Below are 14197 nucleotides of genomic sequence, written 5' to 3' on the forward strand. Positions count from 1 at the left end.
TGCCCTGTGTTCGTCCTCTTTCTTACCGAAGGGACCCATAAACACCTTCCCTGTGGCATGCGAATGATGAGGAGCTCCTGTGCCCCTTGCTTCCTGCATCCCGGAACCCACCGGTTCACGTCGGGGGGATGGGATGTCCCCGGTTAGCCCAGAACGGGTCTGGCTCAGAGGGAGCTCCTCGTAGAGCTGCCCAGGGGTCACGCAAGCGGCAGGCGTTGCTTCCCCAGGGTCGGGGGGGAGGGGTGCAGGAAAGGGAGTTTTCCTCCTTATCCTTGGCCCCCGCTCCCGGCCCTAGGGAGGAGCCATCCCGTCGCGTGCCCCCTTTCCCCGCCGCTGCCCCCGTGCAGCACCCGGTCCCCCGGCAGCCGGGGCGGCCCCTCCGGCGTGTCCCGTTGCCGCTTGGGCCGGACCGGGGCGGGGATACATCCCGCCTCCGCCGCTTTCAGGGGCGCCGCGTCCCGCTGGCGGCGCCTCATGGCGCGATGCAGCTGCAGTGGGAGGGAGAGGAAACCCACCCCCCTCGCCTGGCGGCCGCCTTTGTAACCGCCTGGCCCAGCTCGGCGCGCAGCGGTCGGGGAGCGCCGGAGCGCGGCGGCGGGAGCAGATGGAGCCTGAGGGTAAGGCTACGCCCAGCCCCCCGCGCCCCGGCCGCGATTCCGAGGGAGCCCCGCGCTGGCCCGTCGAGCTCTCGCTGGAGGCTGCGGCGGCCGCGGGGAGCCGGGCCGGGAGCGAGGCGGCGCAGTGGCCCCGGCGGGCCGCGAGGTCTCTGTGGCGCGGGCGGGGAGGCTGGTTGCCGGGCCGGCCCCGCTCCAGGTGTGCGGGACCCCCGCCGCCGCCTCTCTCGCTACCCTCCCCTCCCCTCGCCGGCTGGCGGGCGGGCGCGGTCCCGCCGGCTCTGCTGGCGCCAGGGCCCCGCTCCGCCCGCGCCCTCGGCGGGGAGCCCGGGGTCGGGCCGCTCCGCCGCGGGGAGGCGGGGGCCCTGCGCAGCAGCTCGCACGGACTTGGGGGCATGCTCAACTAACTTTCTTTAATTGATTTTTTTCTCTTCGTTTCTTGCCCCTGCGAGCGCCTGGCGCGGTTCTGATGTAAACCCATCGCCCGGAGAACCGGCCCGCCCTCCCAAGGCTGGACCCGCAGCGGCGCTGGCCGCGCTACCCACGGCCTCCCAGGCGCCAGCTGCGGGCTCACGCCGACCTGCCCCCGTACTCACACTCTGGACCCGACGTCCCTGTGCGGCTCACAATGGCCAGGGAATCCATGTTTGAGTAAATGCAGCACTGAGTTGTGTAAATACATTTTTAGTTCTCCTAAAACCACACAAAATCAGTTCTCTTAAATATTCATTTCATTAAGACTGCTATTAACTGTAGAGATTACATTTATTTCCTGCCAATCCATATTTAGGCACTTATGAAATGCTGAGGTTTTTTTCCCTTCTCTCATTTTTAAATACCCTTTGGAACGGTTAGTACTTTAAACGTAAACAATTTCCAGTTGCAAATTGGAAATCTCTGAACCATAATGATCTGTTATGTTTAGCTGGCTGTCTCTGTAAAACCATCATTCTTGTGGGGAAAAAACAAAATAACAACCCCCCCCCCCCAAAAAAAAAACCAACAAAAACCCAAAAAAAACAACAACAAAAAAAAACCCACCAAAAAAAATCCAAAAGACAGAAACAAGGAAGAAAAGGGGGGGAAAAAGCCCGAAAACCCCTTATGAGATTTATGATTAGAAAACTGGCCACATGCATTGTAGCTGTTTTTTAAACCTCAGTACCTGTGTCACACTTTCCATTCCAAATATTAAGAGTGGTAACTATGTTAAAGGGATATACTCTACTTTCCATTGCAAGCTTTAGGGAATTTTAACACAAAGGAAAACTGCTCTGCAACATAAAAGAATCTTGCAGTGCCTGATACACAGTGGAACCATGGAATGGGAGAAACTATTGGCAGTTGTTAATGACCAGAATTGGTTTTGTTGAGAAGCATGGAGAATGGAAAGGGGTTATGTATGGCGACCAATACATTGATCAAAAGGATTCTTGCATTCTTTAGAAGAAGTTTGTCTTTCATAGAAAGCTGTTTTTCACAGTGCTAGGAGGATGGTTCAGAGTTCATACTCCATCTAGCAGAGTTGTGTTTATAATATTCCTTGAAATAAGCAAGCTGGGTTGTTCCTGATTTAGTTCATTTGTGACCCAGTTCTTTATGTTGTAAGTGTTCTTACCTTAATAACGCTAAAGAAAAATTATAAAAATGAAATTGAGTTTGAAGGAATTAATTTTAAATAAATAAATTCTTATTTTTAAAAAGTGGAAGTTTTCTGCCCTGCTTTTACTTGCAAAACTGGATCAACCTAGGAAAGATTATGGTGAGTTGCAGAGCTGCTGAAGTTCCCCACCTGGATCCAGAGATATTCAGGCAATCTGACTTCTGGTACCTCCTGAACTCTTTGCATACCAATCTTCAGTACATGAATTTTTAGAGGCTGGTCCTCCCACATGGGTTGGACCCTGCAGTAGCTGAAATGCCCATGTTAGCAGTCTCCTGCTCTGTTAGTGAGAGAGCCAGGGTTCTCATGTCAGTTGCTTGTAGATTGCAAAATAAGCAGTAATTGCAATGTCAGTTGCTTGTAGACTGGTGCAATATTTGTCCTTCCGTATGTGTGTGTTTGTTATTTTCTTGAGTGTGGTACATCTCACTAAAGAGCATCAACCAGTGAGCTTTACTCCTGTTTTCAGAGTCAGGGGACTCAGAGTGTGGTGATATAAGGGAAATCTGTAGAGCTTGCTTGCTCTTGTGGCTCTGATCTGATGTGCCCTGCTTGCATAGTTCTTGAATAGAGTTGGAATTGCTGTTGTCCAGTCACATTTGGCACAGCTTCTTGCATTTAAATGCATGTTTAAAACTCTTGCTGGAAGTGGAGAGGCAGGGCTTTGTCTTTCCAGAGGACCTTTGCCTCTTGCTGAGTATGCAGATCTAAGGCCTGTCAGGTATCTTTCACAGAGGTAGGGAAGAAAGATGGAGTTGAGGTTGCCCTTTCCTTAAGGAAATCCAGTGTAGTGGACTAATGCTATGGCAATACTGAACAACACAATTCTTTTGGGTGTCTCCCCAACTCCTAACATTGGCTGAGGTGATAATGTGGGACAAGGTCGGGACTGCAGAGTGTATTTGGTCTTGGAGTGTCTCAGAGGTGCAAGAAAGAATATTTCATTCAAAACAATAAAAGCAGTAGAATCATAATGATGATGGTCCTCATGGCTTTTTGTGTGGAATGAGCTTCTGTAGTGTGATCCATTCAAATGAGGAAGACTGCCTTAGGTCAGTAGTGGTGGAAGTAGGATGTTGAAACCTTGTGACACCATGAGCGACAGACTTGGGAAGTCACAATCCCAGGTGATGATTTTTCAGTCATGCATTGGTTGCCCTGCTGTGTTTTCAAGGAAGTTTTTGTGGCTGGGTCCAAAGTATTCCAATGATTTTATACTCTGAGTTCCTTGTTCAGGTTCAATGTGTTTGGTTTTGAGGAAGCTTTGTTCTCAAATGAGCTATGTGAGGTGGAGTGGTCTGGGCAGTGCTGCTCTCTGAAATATGACCTAAAGTCCAACTGTTTCCTACTGGTTTTCAATGCAAAATGTACAGCTAACTTCTGCAGGAAGTTTTGGGAACAGCTCTGTCTTCCCATGTGTGTCTGTAACCTCAAAAATCACTGAATGTTTCTAGCTGAAGTGTGTCTGTTCCTGCTGACCAAGCTCAATAATTATGGATGCATAGCTTTTTCCCCAGATTGTCTAGTCCTTTTTTTTTTAGGGATCTTGATAAGATTATTGGAGATCAATAATGGTCCTGCTTTGGTCAGTGAGTGTGACCAAGGGTTCTGTGTGAGAATTGAAAGGGCAGGAAGTATACATGCAGCAATGATGTTATTAATGCTTTAGTTCCTCTGACTGCATGCTGGTTTCTGCTAAACCTCTGAACTTGTGAAATGCTTTTGAGTAAGATTAATTTTATTTTTCAAGCTGTTTTGTTGAAATTTACATTTTAATTTTTAAATTTAAATTTTTATTTACCAAAAACTCAATTTGAAACTAAAATAGGTGACTGGTAAAACCTAAGTAGTGAATATTTCTAGCTCCCTGGATACAGATATTGTGTTAGACATTTGAGCCATTGATTGTGTAGATGTTAACTTGTTTGAGTTGAGTGAACAGTGGCAGATTAAAATCAGTAATAACTACTGTGGTATCCATTTGTATTGGCATTATCAGATTTTAATGTGAAATTTGATATTTCACTTGAGAGACTAACAATTACTTGCAATTCTCACACAATGATGAATATTGATACTCTTCTGAAAATATGTCTCTTGTTCCAAATTCTCTGAACTAGCTGAAAGTTCCTTTTAAGTAAAAAATAATGTGACTATATATATTCTTCAGATGTGGGAACAGTGCATATGACATAACCTGAGCTAAGATTGACTTGGACATGAATGAGAGAGAGGAGGGGGAAAGTAGGAGAGAGTATCATTGAAGTCCTTTCCATGATGTGACAGCTCTTGAGCCATGCTTCATGCCCATCACCAGCTCTCAGAGTGCTCATTTTTTTTGTCCTCTGCCAACACCTTTGAACACCCCATTGAGAGCTGAGCCTGGCACCCCCAAACACAGGACCCCAGACCTCCATGGTGAAAATCTGTATGAAATTGAAAATAGATGTCTGCAGCTCAGTGTTGCATTCTCTGGAGCATTTGGGAGGCAGTCAAGTCACAGCACTTGAAACTCTGGCTGGTTTGGAGGTTATGAGTGATGAAATTTGAGATGCCTTTGTTGGTGGAACAATAGTGAGGTATACTGGAAAGTGCTTCCAGGAGAACTTTTTTCCCCTCCCTCTACTCTCCCCCCTCCCATTCACAGCCAGCTCCTAAAAGCAAGGCTTATTATAACTTGATTTACATTTTACACTTTGCAGCATCTTAAAATTTTATGTGTCTTTGGGTTTTATTTCACAGTTTGTGGCTGCTCATTCTGTCTGTGCTGCTTGTAGTTAGGAGTTCCTGATATCACAATACCGAGTGTTTGCTTTACCTGGGTAGCGAGCAAATGCTGTGCCAGCCTGTGCAGAGTAGATCTGTTGGTACATGGTGTCCCTGCCCGTGATGTTAATTGGAGTGACAGCCTCATGCTCATCTCCACTCCCTTAGTGGTGTGGACGTTACTTTTTCTGGCAGTGGTCACCACGTCCTTCTCTGAGAAATACCCAGGTCTGTAGCTGTGGTCTGGCTTCTCAGGGTTAACTTTTGAGTTTAAGTGACATTATTTAAAGTGCATTGCTTCTGTGGTCCCTTATCACTACCTCACAAAATGCTGTTCTCCCTGCCTTCTGGTTTTACTGACTTCTGTTGCTTTTTTGTTGTTCTGTGAAACAGTTTATTGATATTACCTGCTTCCTTGTTTTCTGGGTTGTGCTTTTCTTGCTATTTGTCTGGGGTTAAGACCCCTGTGTGGGACAGAAAGCTAATTATTTAACTACTGTGAGAGGGCTAGGTGAAGAATTGAGGTGGAAGCCTGAGAAGAGGAGGTTGTTGACATAGCATAATCTCCATCATGGCCTATAGGATTTCCTGCAGGATCCTTGAGGGGCTCAGCAAAATGAGTTCATCAGGTCCTCATCTATAGTCCCTCCATTAACAGAGGAATTAAATTTCTACTGTGAAGCCATGCCATTTGAATAACCATTAAGATATGGGCACAATACTTTTGTCCCTCAGTCTTTCTTTTCTCTCTCTTACTATAACTAATTTTGTGGTTATGGACTCTAAAAACCAACAGCTCTTTCACAGCATCAGCATTGGCATTAAAAAGTTGCAGGAGTGCTAAAATGGGATTTTTCTCCTTTGTTGAGAAACTTGGTACTGCTTGAATGAAGTAATATGTTAATGGTGGGGCTAGTCAATCTGGCTATGCTGTCACAAGGTATCCCTCCCTGTACTTGTGTTGGGCACCAATAGCTGAGAAGAATGTTTTGTGTCTTGAAGAAATATGTCAAGTATTACCAGCTTTGGTGTCTTAAATGCTGGTGACTTTCTGGAGAGCTCAGAGTTACTAGAGGCAAAAATAACCATTTCTAAATTTTAAAATTTCATAGGCCTCTAGAGTATATTTAAATGTGGTGGAAGTATTGATAGCTGTTCAGAGGGCACTCTTGAGGCTGGGTCAGAAGCAGTCATTGCGCAGTGAATAGAGTCATGTAGAATTAATGGTCTTCAAATCTGTTTATTTTTTTTTTCCTAGTCATAGTAAAAATGCATCTTTTGGGATGACAGAACCTTCAAGGTACTAGCAGGGACAAAGCAGACCACTGGCCATTGCTGCGAGAGGTGAGGAGCTTTGAAACATTTTAGGTCCTCATGTATTTCAGCATGGCCATGAGCAATTATTTACTGTAATTGCACTTTAAAATCCTGGAATGTCCCCTTTTGAAAGATTGTTATAGTTCTTTATTTCTTCTTTATTCATCTAACTTGATGCAGCTTCACTTGATGCAGAAATTCTTTTGTTTAATGAATATTCAAGGATAGAGCATTTTTATGCTGGACTATTGTATGAATCAATTACACATGCAATTTGCCATTTTTCTCTCTTGAAGCATTTTGAATAATCTCCACTGAAGTATACAGAACAACTGCTAAAAGTGTAGCACCTTTACAGGTAAGTTCTAGTACTCATTGAGCTGGTTAATTAATGTGAACGGCTAAAACACTAATACAGAGTCCAAAGCTGCCAGTGGTTAGATGCCAGCCTGTTATTGGAAGCCCAACCTCTATCCTTGAGATGGAGCATTTGGATACAGCGTGTGCACACAGTGTACACATCAGTACATGGCATCATGGCAATCTGGATGGAGATTTTTGGAGGATACCAGTCTTCATATTAAATGTTATAAATTGTGACACGACAATTTGAAGTGTCTTAATTCAATAAAGCAATTTTATTTAAAATAGCAAGCGAGTAAGGCAGGCAAAGCACAGCGCTGGGCGGCCGGGGAGTCTCCTGCTCCACCAACGGCGCGCAAAAATGTTCTGTCCCAACCTTCCTTTTATCCCCCCCCCTTCTCCTTGCAGGCGTGACTCTCCAGATGTAGTCTGAGTCCGGTCGTTGTGATAGCTTCTAAGTCTCTTTTTTTGAGATACAGCAAGCAGACCAGATACACACACCCAGGACTCTAATCTCAACCTCCTTATCACCTTGTAAGCAAATAAGCATTTCAAAGACACACCAGTACATTCTTATGCAAACCAAGGTAAGCGAGCATACCACAGTGAACAAATGATCTTCCACTTATCTCATTAAAGAATCTAATTTCTAAAAGTTCAACCAACACAGTAGCCCCAGAATTTTTGAAAGAAGGGTGACATCTAAATATCACTTGGATGTTAGAGATTTCTCCTCTTTATTTTATACTTCTGAAAAACAGGCAGGTGTCTGACTATAATGAAGGAATTTAACACTGGGCTCTAGTTTTCTTAAACTCTTGGCCTCTTTTTATTCTTTCTTTTTGGGCTTGCAGGCTCTGAGCAGAAATTCTCTCTTGGTAATTTAACCCTGAGCAAATATTTACATTCATGAGATTCTTGCTACTTCAGTAATCATTTTGAGCCTTGATGTTGGAACAGGGCCAAAGTTAATGTACCAAACATTGGGGCAAGGAACTGTGAAAGGAAGACCAAAGAAGTGTCCAAACATGGGTTTTCCATGTTTGATATGAATCACGTGGTAATTTTGTTGTCACTTCCAGAATAAGAATGTCTTGGTTTGACAGGACAGGAGTCTGTGAAGGAGGGCAAAAGCCTCCTGTGCAATGGAGAAGGTAAACCCCCTCCCTCCGAATTACCAGGATTTTTAAAGTAAAAGGCTCTCAGGCAAAGTTATGGGAATGGGAGTAACAATTCTTTACTAGGAGAAACTAAATAACAATTTAAAAAGGCAAATGCAATTGGTACATTGTTTGTACCAACTAGTGATAAAGTCCGCAACCTGACACCCTGAGGATTCGGGGTGTTGGTAGCAGTCCAGTTGAAATGACAGCTGCTCCTCTTGCAGTGGCTGATGAATTGCAGCTGCAGTGGTGATCTTTAGAAGGGTATAGTTTTTTTCTGAAGATCTGGTGGCAGTGGGGCTGGGCTTCCTCTGCGCCGGGACCACCTCTGAGCTCCGCCGCCGCCGCCTCACCGCGCTCCGGCCGCTTCTCTGGGAGTCCTGCTGAAGGAGCTGCTTCTCCCGGAATCCTGCAAAGAGAGAGCTGCTCTGTCTCCCAAAAGGTACCACTTTATACCATAAAAGAGTGCTTGGCTTCCCCCTCTGGGTGGAGCATCTCACAATGGGATGGTGTAACGTTACCAGGCCTGCAGTGAGTCAGTCAATGGCCCATTAACAAACCATTACCTCTTCGGAGCAAACCATCGTTCTTGGAAGAGATAATAAACCTGCCCAACCTCCAACAGATGGCAAATAGAATACAAGCTTATTTTACAAACCCGGAGAAAAAACTACAGAGATACTGTGTTTTCTGCCATGGCCCTATGTGTCTGATGGGGGCTTGTGATTTGAATTTCACCCACAGCTTTAAAAACCGGAATAAAACTCTTTGTGTAAAAACCAAAGAGAATGAAGAAGTAGATTGGAATACTGAGATAAAAAAGAAGGAAAAAGCGAGTACAGTGCAAAAAATCCTCATAGGAAGGTAGGAAGAGTTTTTGAAAAAAGAGGATTTTAAAGTCAAAATTAGTAAGCTAATTTTTTTAAGAAAGGAAACCTGTACAAAACACTCTGGAAGATTAACCTGTGGGCACTGCAGAGGCAAGGAAAAAGTTCTCCAGAGTAACACCAAAAGAACGCTGAATAAATGTGGTAAAGGAAGGAGTGATCTCTCTGCAGACCAGCGAATGAAAAAACTACCAGATATCAGCTTCCTGTGGGTTTGGTTTTTTTCCTAGATTTTGCTGTTTTAATCCAGCATAATGCTCTGTGATGACTGCAGTGTTTCTGTGAATGACAGGGGATGAGAGTGTACTCAGTTCTTGTGAGAACCCCGGGCTTGGTCTGGGGTCTCGTGTGGTGGTTAAGTCTCTCCTCCAACCCATGCTTCCAAAGAAAAAACTTCGCAGCCTCTTGTCGTTCTGTCTTAAGGCAGTTTATTGTTAGTTATCTAAAAGATTGTCTTCTCGGGCTGCGGCTGCTTGGTCAGCAGCCCAGGTGGAGACACACACACACCCTGACATCCTCTCTGACTGGTGTCTTCTTCTTCTCCCTCCCTGCCCAGGGCTGCTGCTATCTTTTATATGATATAGTACCTATTACATGTTTATAGTTTTTCCCCAATACCTACTACCTATATTACAAAGTGCTTTTCTACTCTAAACCAATCTGTGAGTTCCAACAAGTTCTCACACCCTTTGGGGGAGAAATATGCAAGGTTCCTCATGGAGGCTCTTGGTGGAGGATGGAGTTTCCTCATACAAGCCCACTTTGGCCATACCTTTTGACATGTGTTTGGAGCCTCAGGGATTTGGTAGTGGTGTGGCCCTTGGGTCAACCACTGCAGCTCCATGCTGGTGCTGGTGAGCTGCCAGGAGAGCAGGGTTGTTTGCACCTGTATAGGATAGCTGAACATCCCATGCAGGTGCATAGTGGATTCCATAGTGCAAGGTGGGCATTGTATTCCCTCTTAAATTGGATGGAAAAGGGGATTGTGGCCCCATAGGTAAAATTGTGCTGTTGGTTTACATGGTTGTACTGGAGCTGTGACTGAACCTACAAAAACTGACAATGATTAAGGCCCAGGCCCCAGGCTGTAGTAGTGTACATCTTGGAACTCTTAGGGGTTTGTCTTGAAGTCACATATATGGTTTTTCTATTTAATTTTTTTCCATTTTTTCCTTGTTTGTTGAATATCTGCAAAGCCCCTGACTAGGGGTAGATTAATTTTGCCTGGAGGAAACTTCAGCTATTCCAATTTCCTGTTGGAGCCAGGTGTGCCACCTCTGTAAATCGCTCTCACAGCTGGGGGAGTCATGCATACAGAGTGAAGTTTCCCATGGAGGAACAAAGGGTGTTGAGCTCTCCTGGATGTGCTAATTACTATTGAAATTCTTTCAGCCTCTTTCTTGGCTGTAGAAATGCAGGGTCAAATATCAACACTGCGGGGAGAAGTTCCCTTCTAGTTGTTGAGTGGTTAAGAAATACATTTCTTAACATTTTTTTTCATCTAATGCAAATACATGCCTTGTTTTGCCATTTCTAACTTACTGTTGGAAGTGCAAGTGTTCCCAGCTAGTAACAGTAAAATTACTAAAATAAATAGTAAATTAAAAATAGTAATTTAAGAAAATCCTGTCTTACCCATACCGTGTGGAGTTGTTGGAACTGGGTCTTTGGTTGGAGTTACAGCTGCTTAATCTTGATGGCTGTACAGTCAAAAAGGTTTCTTCACTTGAAATGCAGAACAGATTCTTTTCTTATTCATGTGAAAGGATAGTCTGATGTTTTATTGGTATTTTCCAGACCATGCAAGTCCCAAAAGTTATTTTTAAAACTGCTAATCCTCTTAGGACAAAGAAACTGCTGAACCAAATTTTGAGGATAGGAGAGCTGCTGTGTTACTTGTCCATCTACTTTGGGGTTCTGGATGCAGACTGAAAACCTTTGTGGCAAATGGTTATGGAATAACTGGCAGCAAGAGGTGGTTTTATTATTTCTTTTCTTCCTCCTACTCTCAGTTGTTTAAAAATTCCATTGTGTCTTAAAGCTGGAGGGTTCATTGACGCACAGAATTCATGGCCTCCATGGAAATTGAAATTCTTTTATGGCTGGTAACAGAATTTCTAGTTGTTCGGAAACAGTATACAGAGTTGTGGCACTGTTTTACTTGTATGTTTGAAGTGTTAAAATGTTGTATAATGAGCGTGGATGTTCCACCCCACTCCTCTGTGCAAAGGAGGAGTGAGCTGATTCATTCAAAGCTGTAAAGGAACCCGCAGGTGAGTTGCCTCCAACTGCACAGTGTGCACTGTTTTATTGCTCCCTTTTCTCTACTCCCTCTTTGTTGGATTAGGTTTCATCATGGAGAATTGAGCAGGATCTTGCTGAATGGTTTTTCATGACAACAGAGCCTCTGTAGGGTGGTGGTTTCCTCTCTCTTCCATGGAGGGTTGAAAACCCAGGAGTCATAGGAGCTGCCTTGTAATCTGGGAGAGGCTTGGTGAAATGTTGTTAAAAATCTTAAACCATGAGAATCCAAGTTTTAAATTTGGCTGTATGATTCCCCAACATCTACTTTTGCTACTACATTGTTTGGGTCTCCTAGCCACAAAGGTATTGGCTGCTAAGACTATATTCCAAATTTGCCAAACACATTATATTTTCCTGTCTCCTGTTTCCTGATCTGTACCATCAGCTTTATTGGATGAACATCAGACTCCTGTTGAGTCTTGGTCATCTGTTTGTCACACTTCACAGTGCCTGAGGAATCCACAAATTACTACTGATGGGGCTCAGCATCAACCTGCCACTTTTTTTTTTCCTCATTTCCAACAGTTCTTGATCTCTTCCCTCTGACATATTCAGTTCTGATTGACACAGTTCTGTGGAAGCTCCAGGATATTCCTGATGACATTTTTTCCCAAAATGTTTCTGCTGTGACATCTGCTTGGATGACTAATAAAAATTAATAAACTTTAAGTTACTGCAGTTTGAGCTGAATTAGCCTTGACCTTCAGATCCTTCTGGAGACCAGATTTCAAAAATGCACATTTTTGAGCATTACTTTCAGCCCTCTAAAACTTTTAGTTTTATATCCAAAAGTTATTGAGGTTTGGATAGATTGTGTTTGTGGAGTTATGATAACTCTGTGCTGCTGTTTCCCTGATTTTTAATTTTATTTCATTTAATTCCCACCCCCCCCCACTGAATTTATGTTCCTTTATCTTGTGATGGAAGAAGCAATTTTACATATTAAATAAGACTTTGAGTATGTAATATCTTGGTGTAGCTTGAAGAACTCTGGGTATGGTGATATGATAAATAACAAAATTCATCATCGTTGTCATTCCTTAGCACCATGTATCCCATAGGGAATCCCTTCAGGCACCTACTGACAAGGTGCTTGGCACTAAAAGCTGATTTTTTATTTCACTGGTGTTGTAAATGCAGGCAAACCCAATGGGAAGAGATGATGATGTCTGACTCAGTTCAGAAGGCTGAATGATTTCTTTATTATAATTATGCTAAAATACATTAATATACTATATAAAGGAAGACACTAAAAACTACAAACCTACTTGTTCTAACTATGTCTCTAACACTTGTGACCCTCTCGCTCGAGTCCAGACACAGGTGGATTGGATTGGATTGGATTGGATTGGATTGGATTGGATTGGATTGGATTGGCCATCAGGCTCAAACAATCCTCACCAGAATCCAATCAAGCACTCACACCAGGTAAACAATTCTCCAAACACATTCCACATAGGAAAAACAAGGAGCAGAAATAGAAATTGTTTTCTCTTTCTTTCTCTCTGTGCATCTTTATGAAAAATCCTGAGAGAGAGAGAGAAATGTACTGCCACAACCAGGTAGTGGGGAAAATAAGATGAGATGTAATCTAATATCCATTTGAGTAAATCAGTATATTTCTCTATGTTTTAAAATGCATTAAAGATGCTTAAATGGCATGTGCCTTAGTTTCTAAAAATACTGCAGAATTTGCAGTAAAGGCCTTAAAATATTTTTTCATTAAATAAAATTGTTTTTTCTTTTAAAAATGTTAGTAAGTATTTTCAAAGGGAGCACAGTTATAGAAGGAGGAGTAGTCAGAATGTGATTCTGTAACTTCCATTTTGGTTTTGTTTTTTTTTTAAACTTGAAAATCAGATGGTGGTTTAAGGATTTTTTAAGTTGATGCTGGGGATTGCAGTGGAGTGCCCTTGCTGAGAAGGCTTGTGGCAGACCTTCAAATCCAAATCCTTATTTTTCAGTCTGGTGTAGTCAAGATTACTGTTGTTTATTTCACTTAGAAGCAGAGTAGGGTTTTCAGCAACTTTGGTGTTAAAAGACATGAGCCATAGAAATTCTATAGTTTTCCCCCTGATGATTCTGCTGCCAGATAGATTTATTGGAGGGAGGTCACATTTCCAGGGATTAACACAGGCTGGAGCAATATAAAGACTTGTCTGAACAGAGTAGGCAGAGCTTTGCCTGGGTATTGCTGCTTAGATGTCTTCTAATGTCAGTGGGTAACCACTACAGGGCTAGAGCTGATCAGCCAGATTGCATGCCCAGAGTTTCCCAAAGAAAGAGAATCTGTTGGAAAAATGCTTATCCAAAAGGGAGCCTGAACTGGAAATATGGTGGTAATGTTCAACTTACTGATGCTCAAAATGATATGTATTAATTAATTATATGTATTTTTTAGTTCGTGTTACAGCTGGGTAATTGACTTGTGCAAATGTGTCTACTGAATGAATGTATAATTAATGTCCAGAATAAAAGAAATGTAATTAACAAGATTTTTTCTTCATAAGGACTGCATTTATCAAATAGGTTTGTCATTTCTATGTTAGCAACCTGGTCAAGTGGAAAGTGTCCCTGCCCATGGCAGGGGGATTGGAATGTGGTTGTCTTTAAGGTCCCTTCCAATGCAAACCATATGTGATTCTATAATTCTATGAATGTGCAGAAACTGGATGTATATTGTTACACTTCCTTGTTTTGGCTCTGACTTGTAGTGGATTTGTTTTTCAGTGATGAAAATATGTTGCTGCATCTTTAGCTGACTCTTCAGCTGACTCTGAATTTATCTCCACACCCTGCACCCAGTTAGCCTATTCAAGATGTGGTGTAGAGTCTTCATTTCCACTTGCTGGTATTGACTAAACTGTAGTGTCCAATTTTTTTTTTGCTCTTCCTTTTGGAATAAGTTAAATGCATTTTTAAGAGATAGATGTCACAGCTGCAGGACTTGAACTAGTTTGTTTAAACAAAAAAAACCTGCAAAAACTGGTAGTCTGTATTTTACTACACTGTTATTTTTAGGTTTATTTAATGACAGTCATGACAGAGGTTGATTTATGCAGGATTTAAAGTGTATCTCAGCTGTGGATTTCTACAGCAGTTTATAATAGCATAGAAATG

At 43.0% G+C, this 14197-nt stretch overlaps 1 protein-coding gene across 1 annotated transcript in view; it reads left to right on the forward strand.

The window, feature by feature from the left end:
- Window positions 1-389: 389 nt before the first annotated feature.
- Window positions 390-14197, forward strand: part of FGD3 (FYVE, RhoGEF and PH domain containing 3) — a 102762-nt gene continuing 88954 nt past the window's right edge. Inside the window, 2 exon segments of the mRNA XM_021539532.3 lie at window positions 390-555; window positions 558-617. Of these exon segments, the coding sequence (XP_021395207.2) occupies window positions 483-555; window positions 558-617 (133 nt within the window). The 5' untranslated portion in view covers window positions 390-482.

Source organism: Lonchura striata, chromosome 12 (assembly GCF_046129695.1).
Source record: "Lonchura striata isolate bLonStr1 chromosome 12, bLonStr1.mat, whole genome shotgun sequence".
Classification (NCBI taxonomy): Eukaryota; Metazoa; Chordata; class Aves; order Passeriformes; family Estrildidae; genus Lonchura; species Lonchura striata.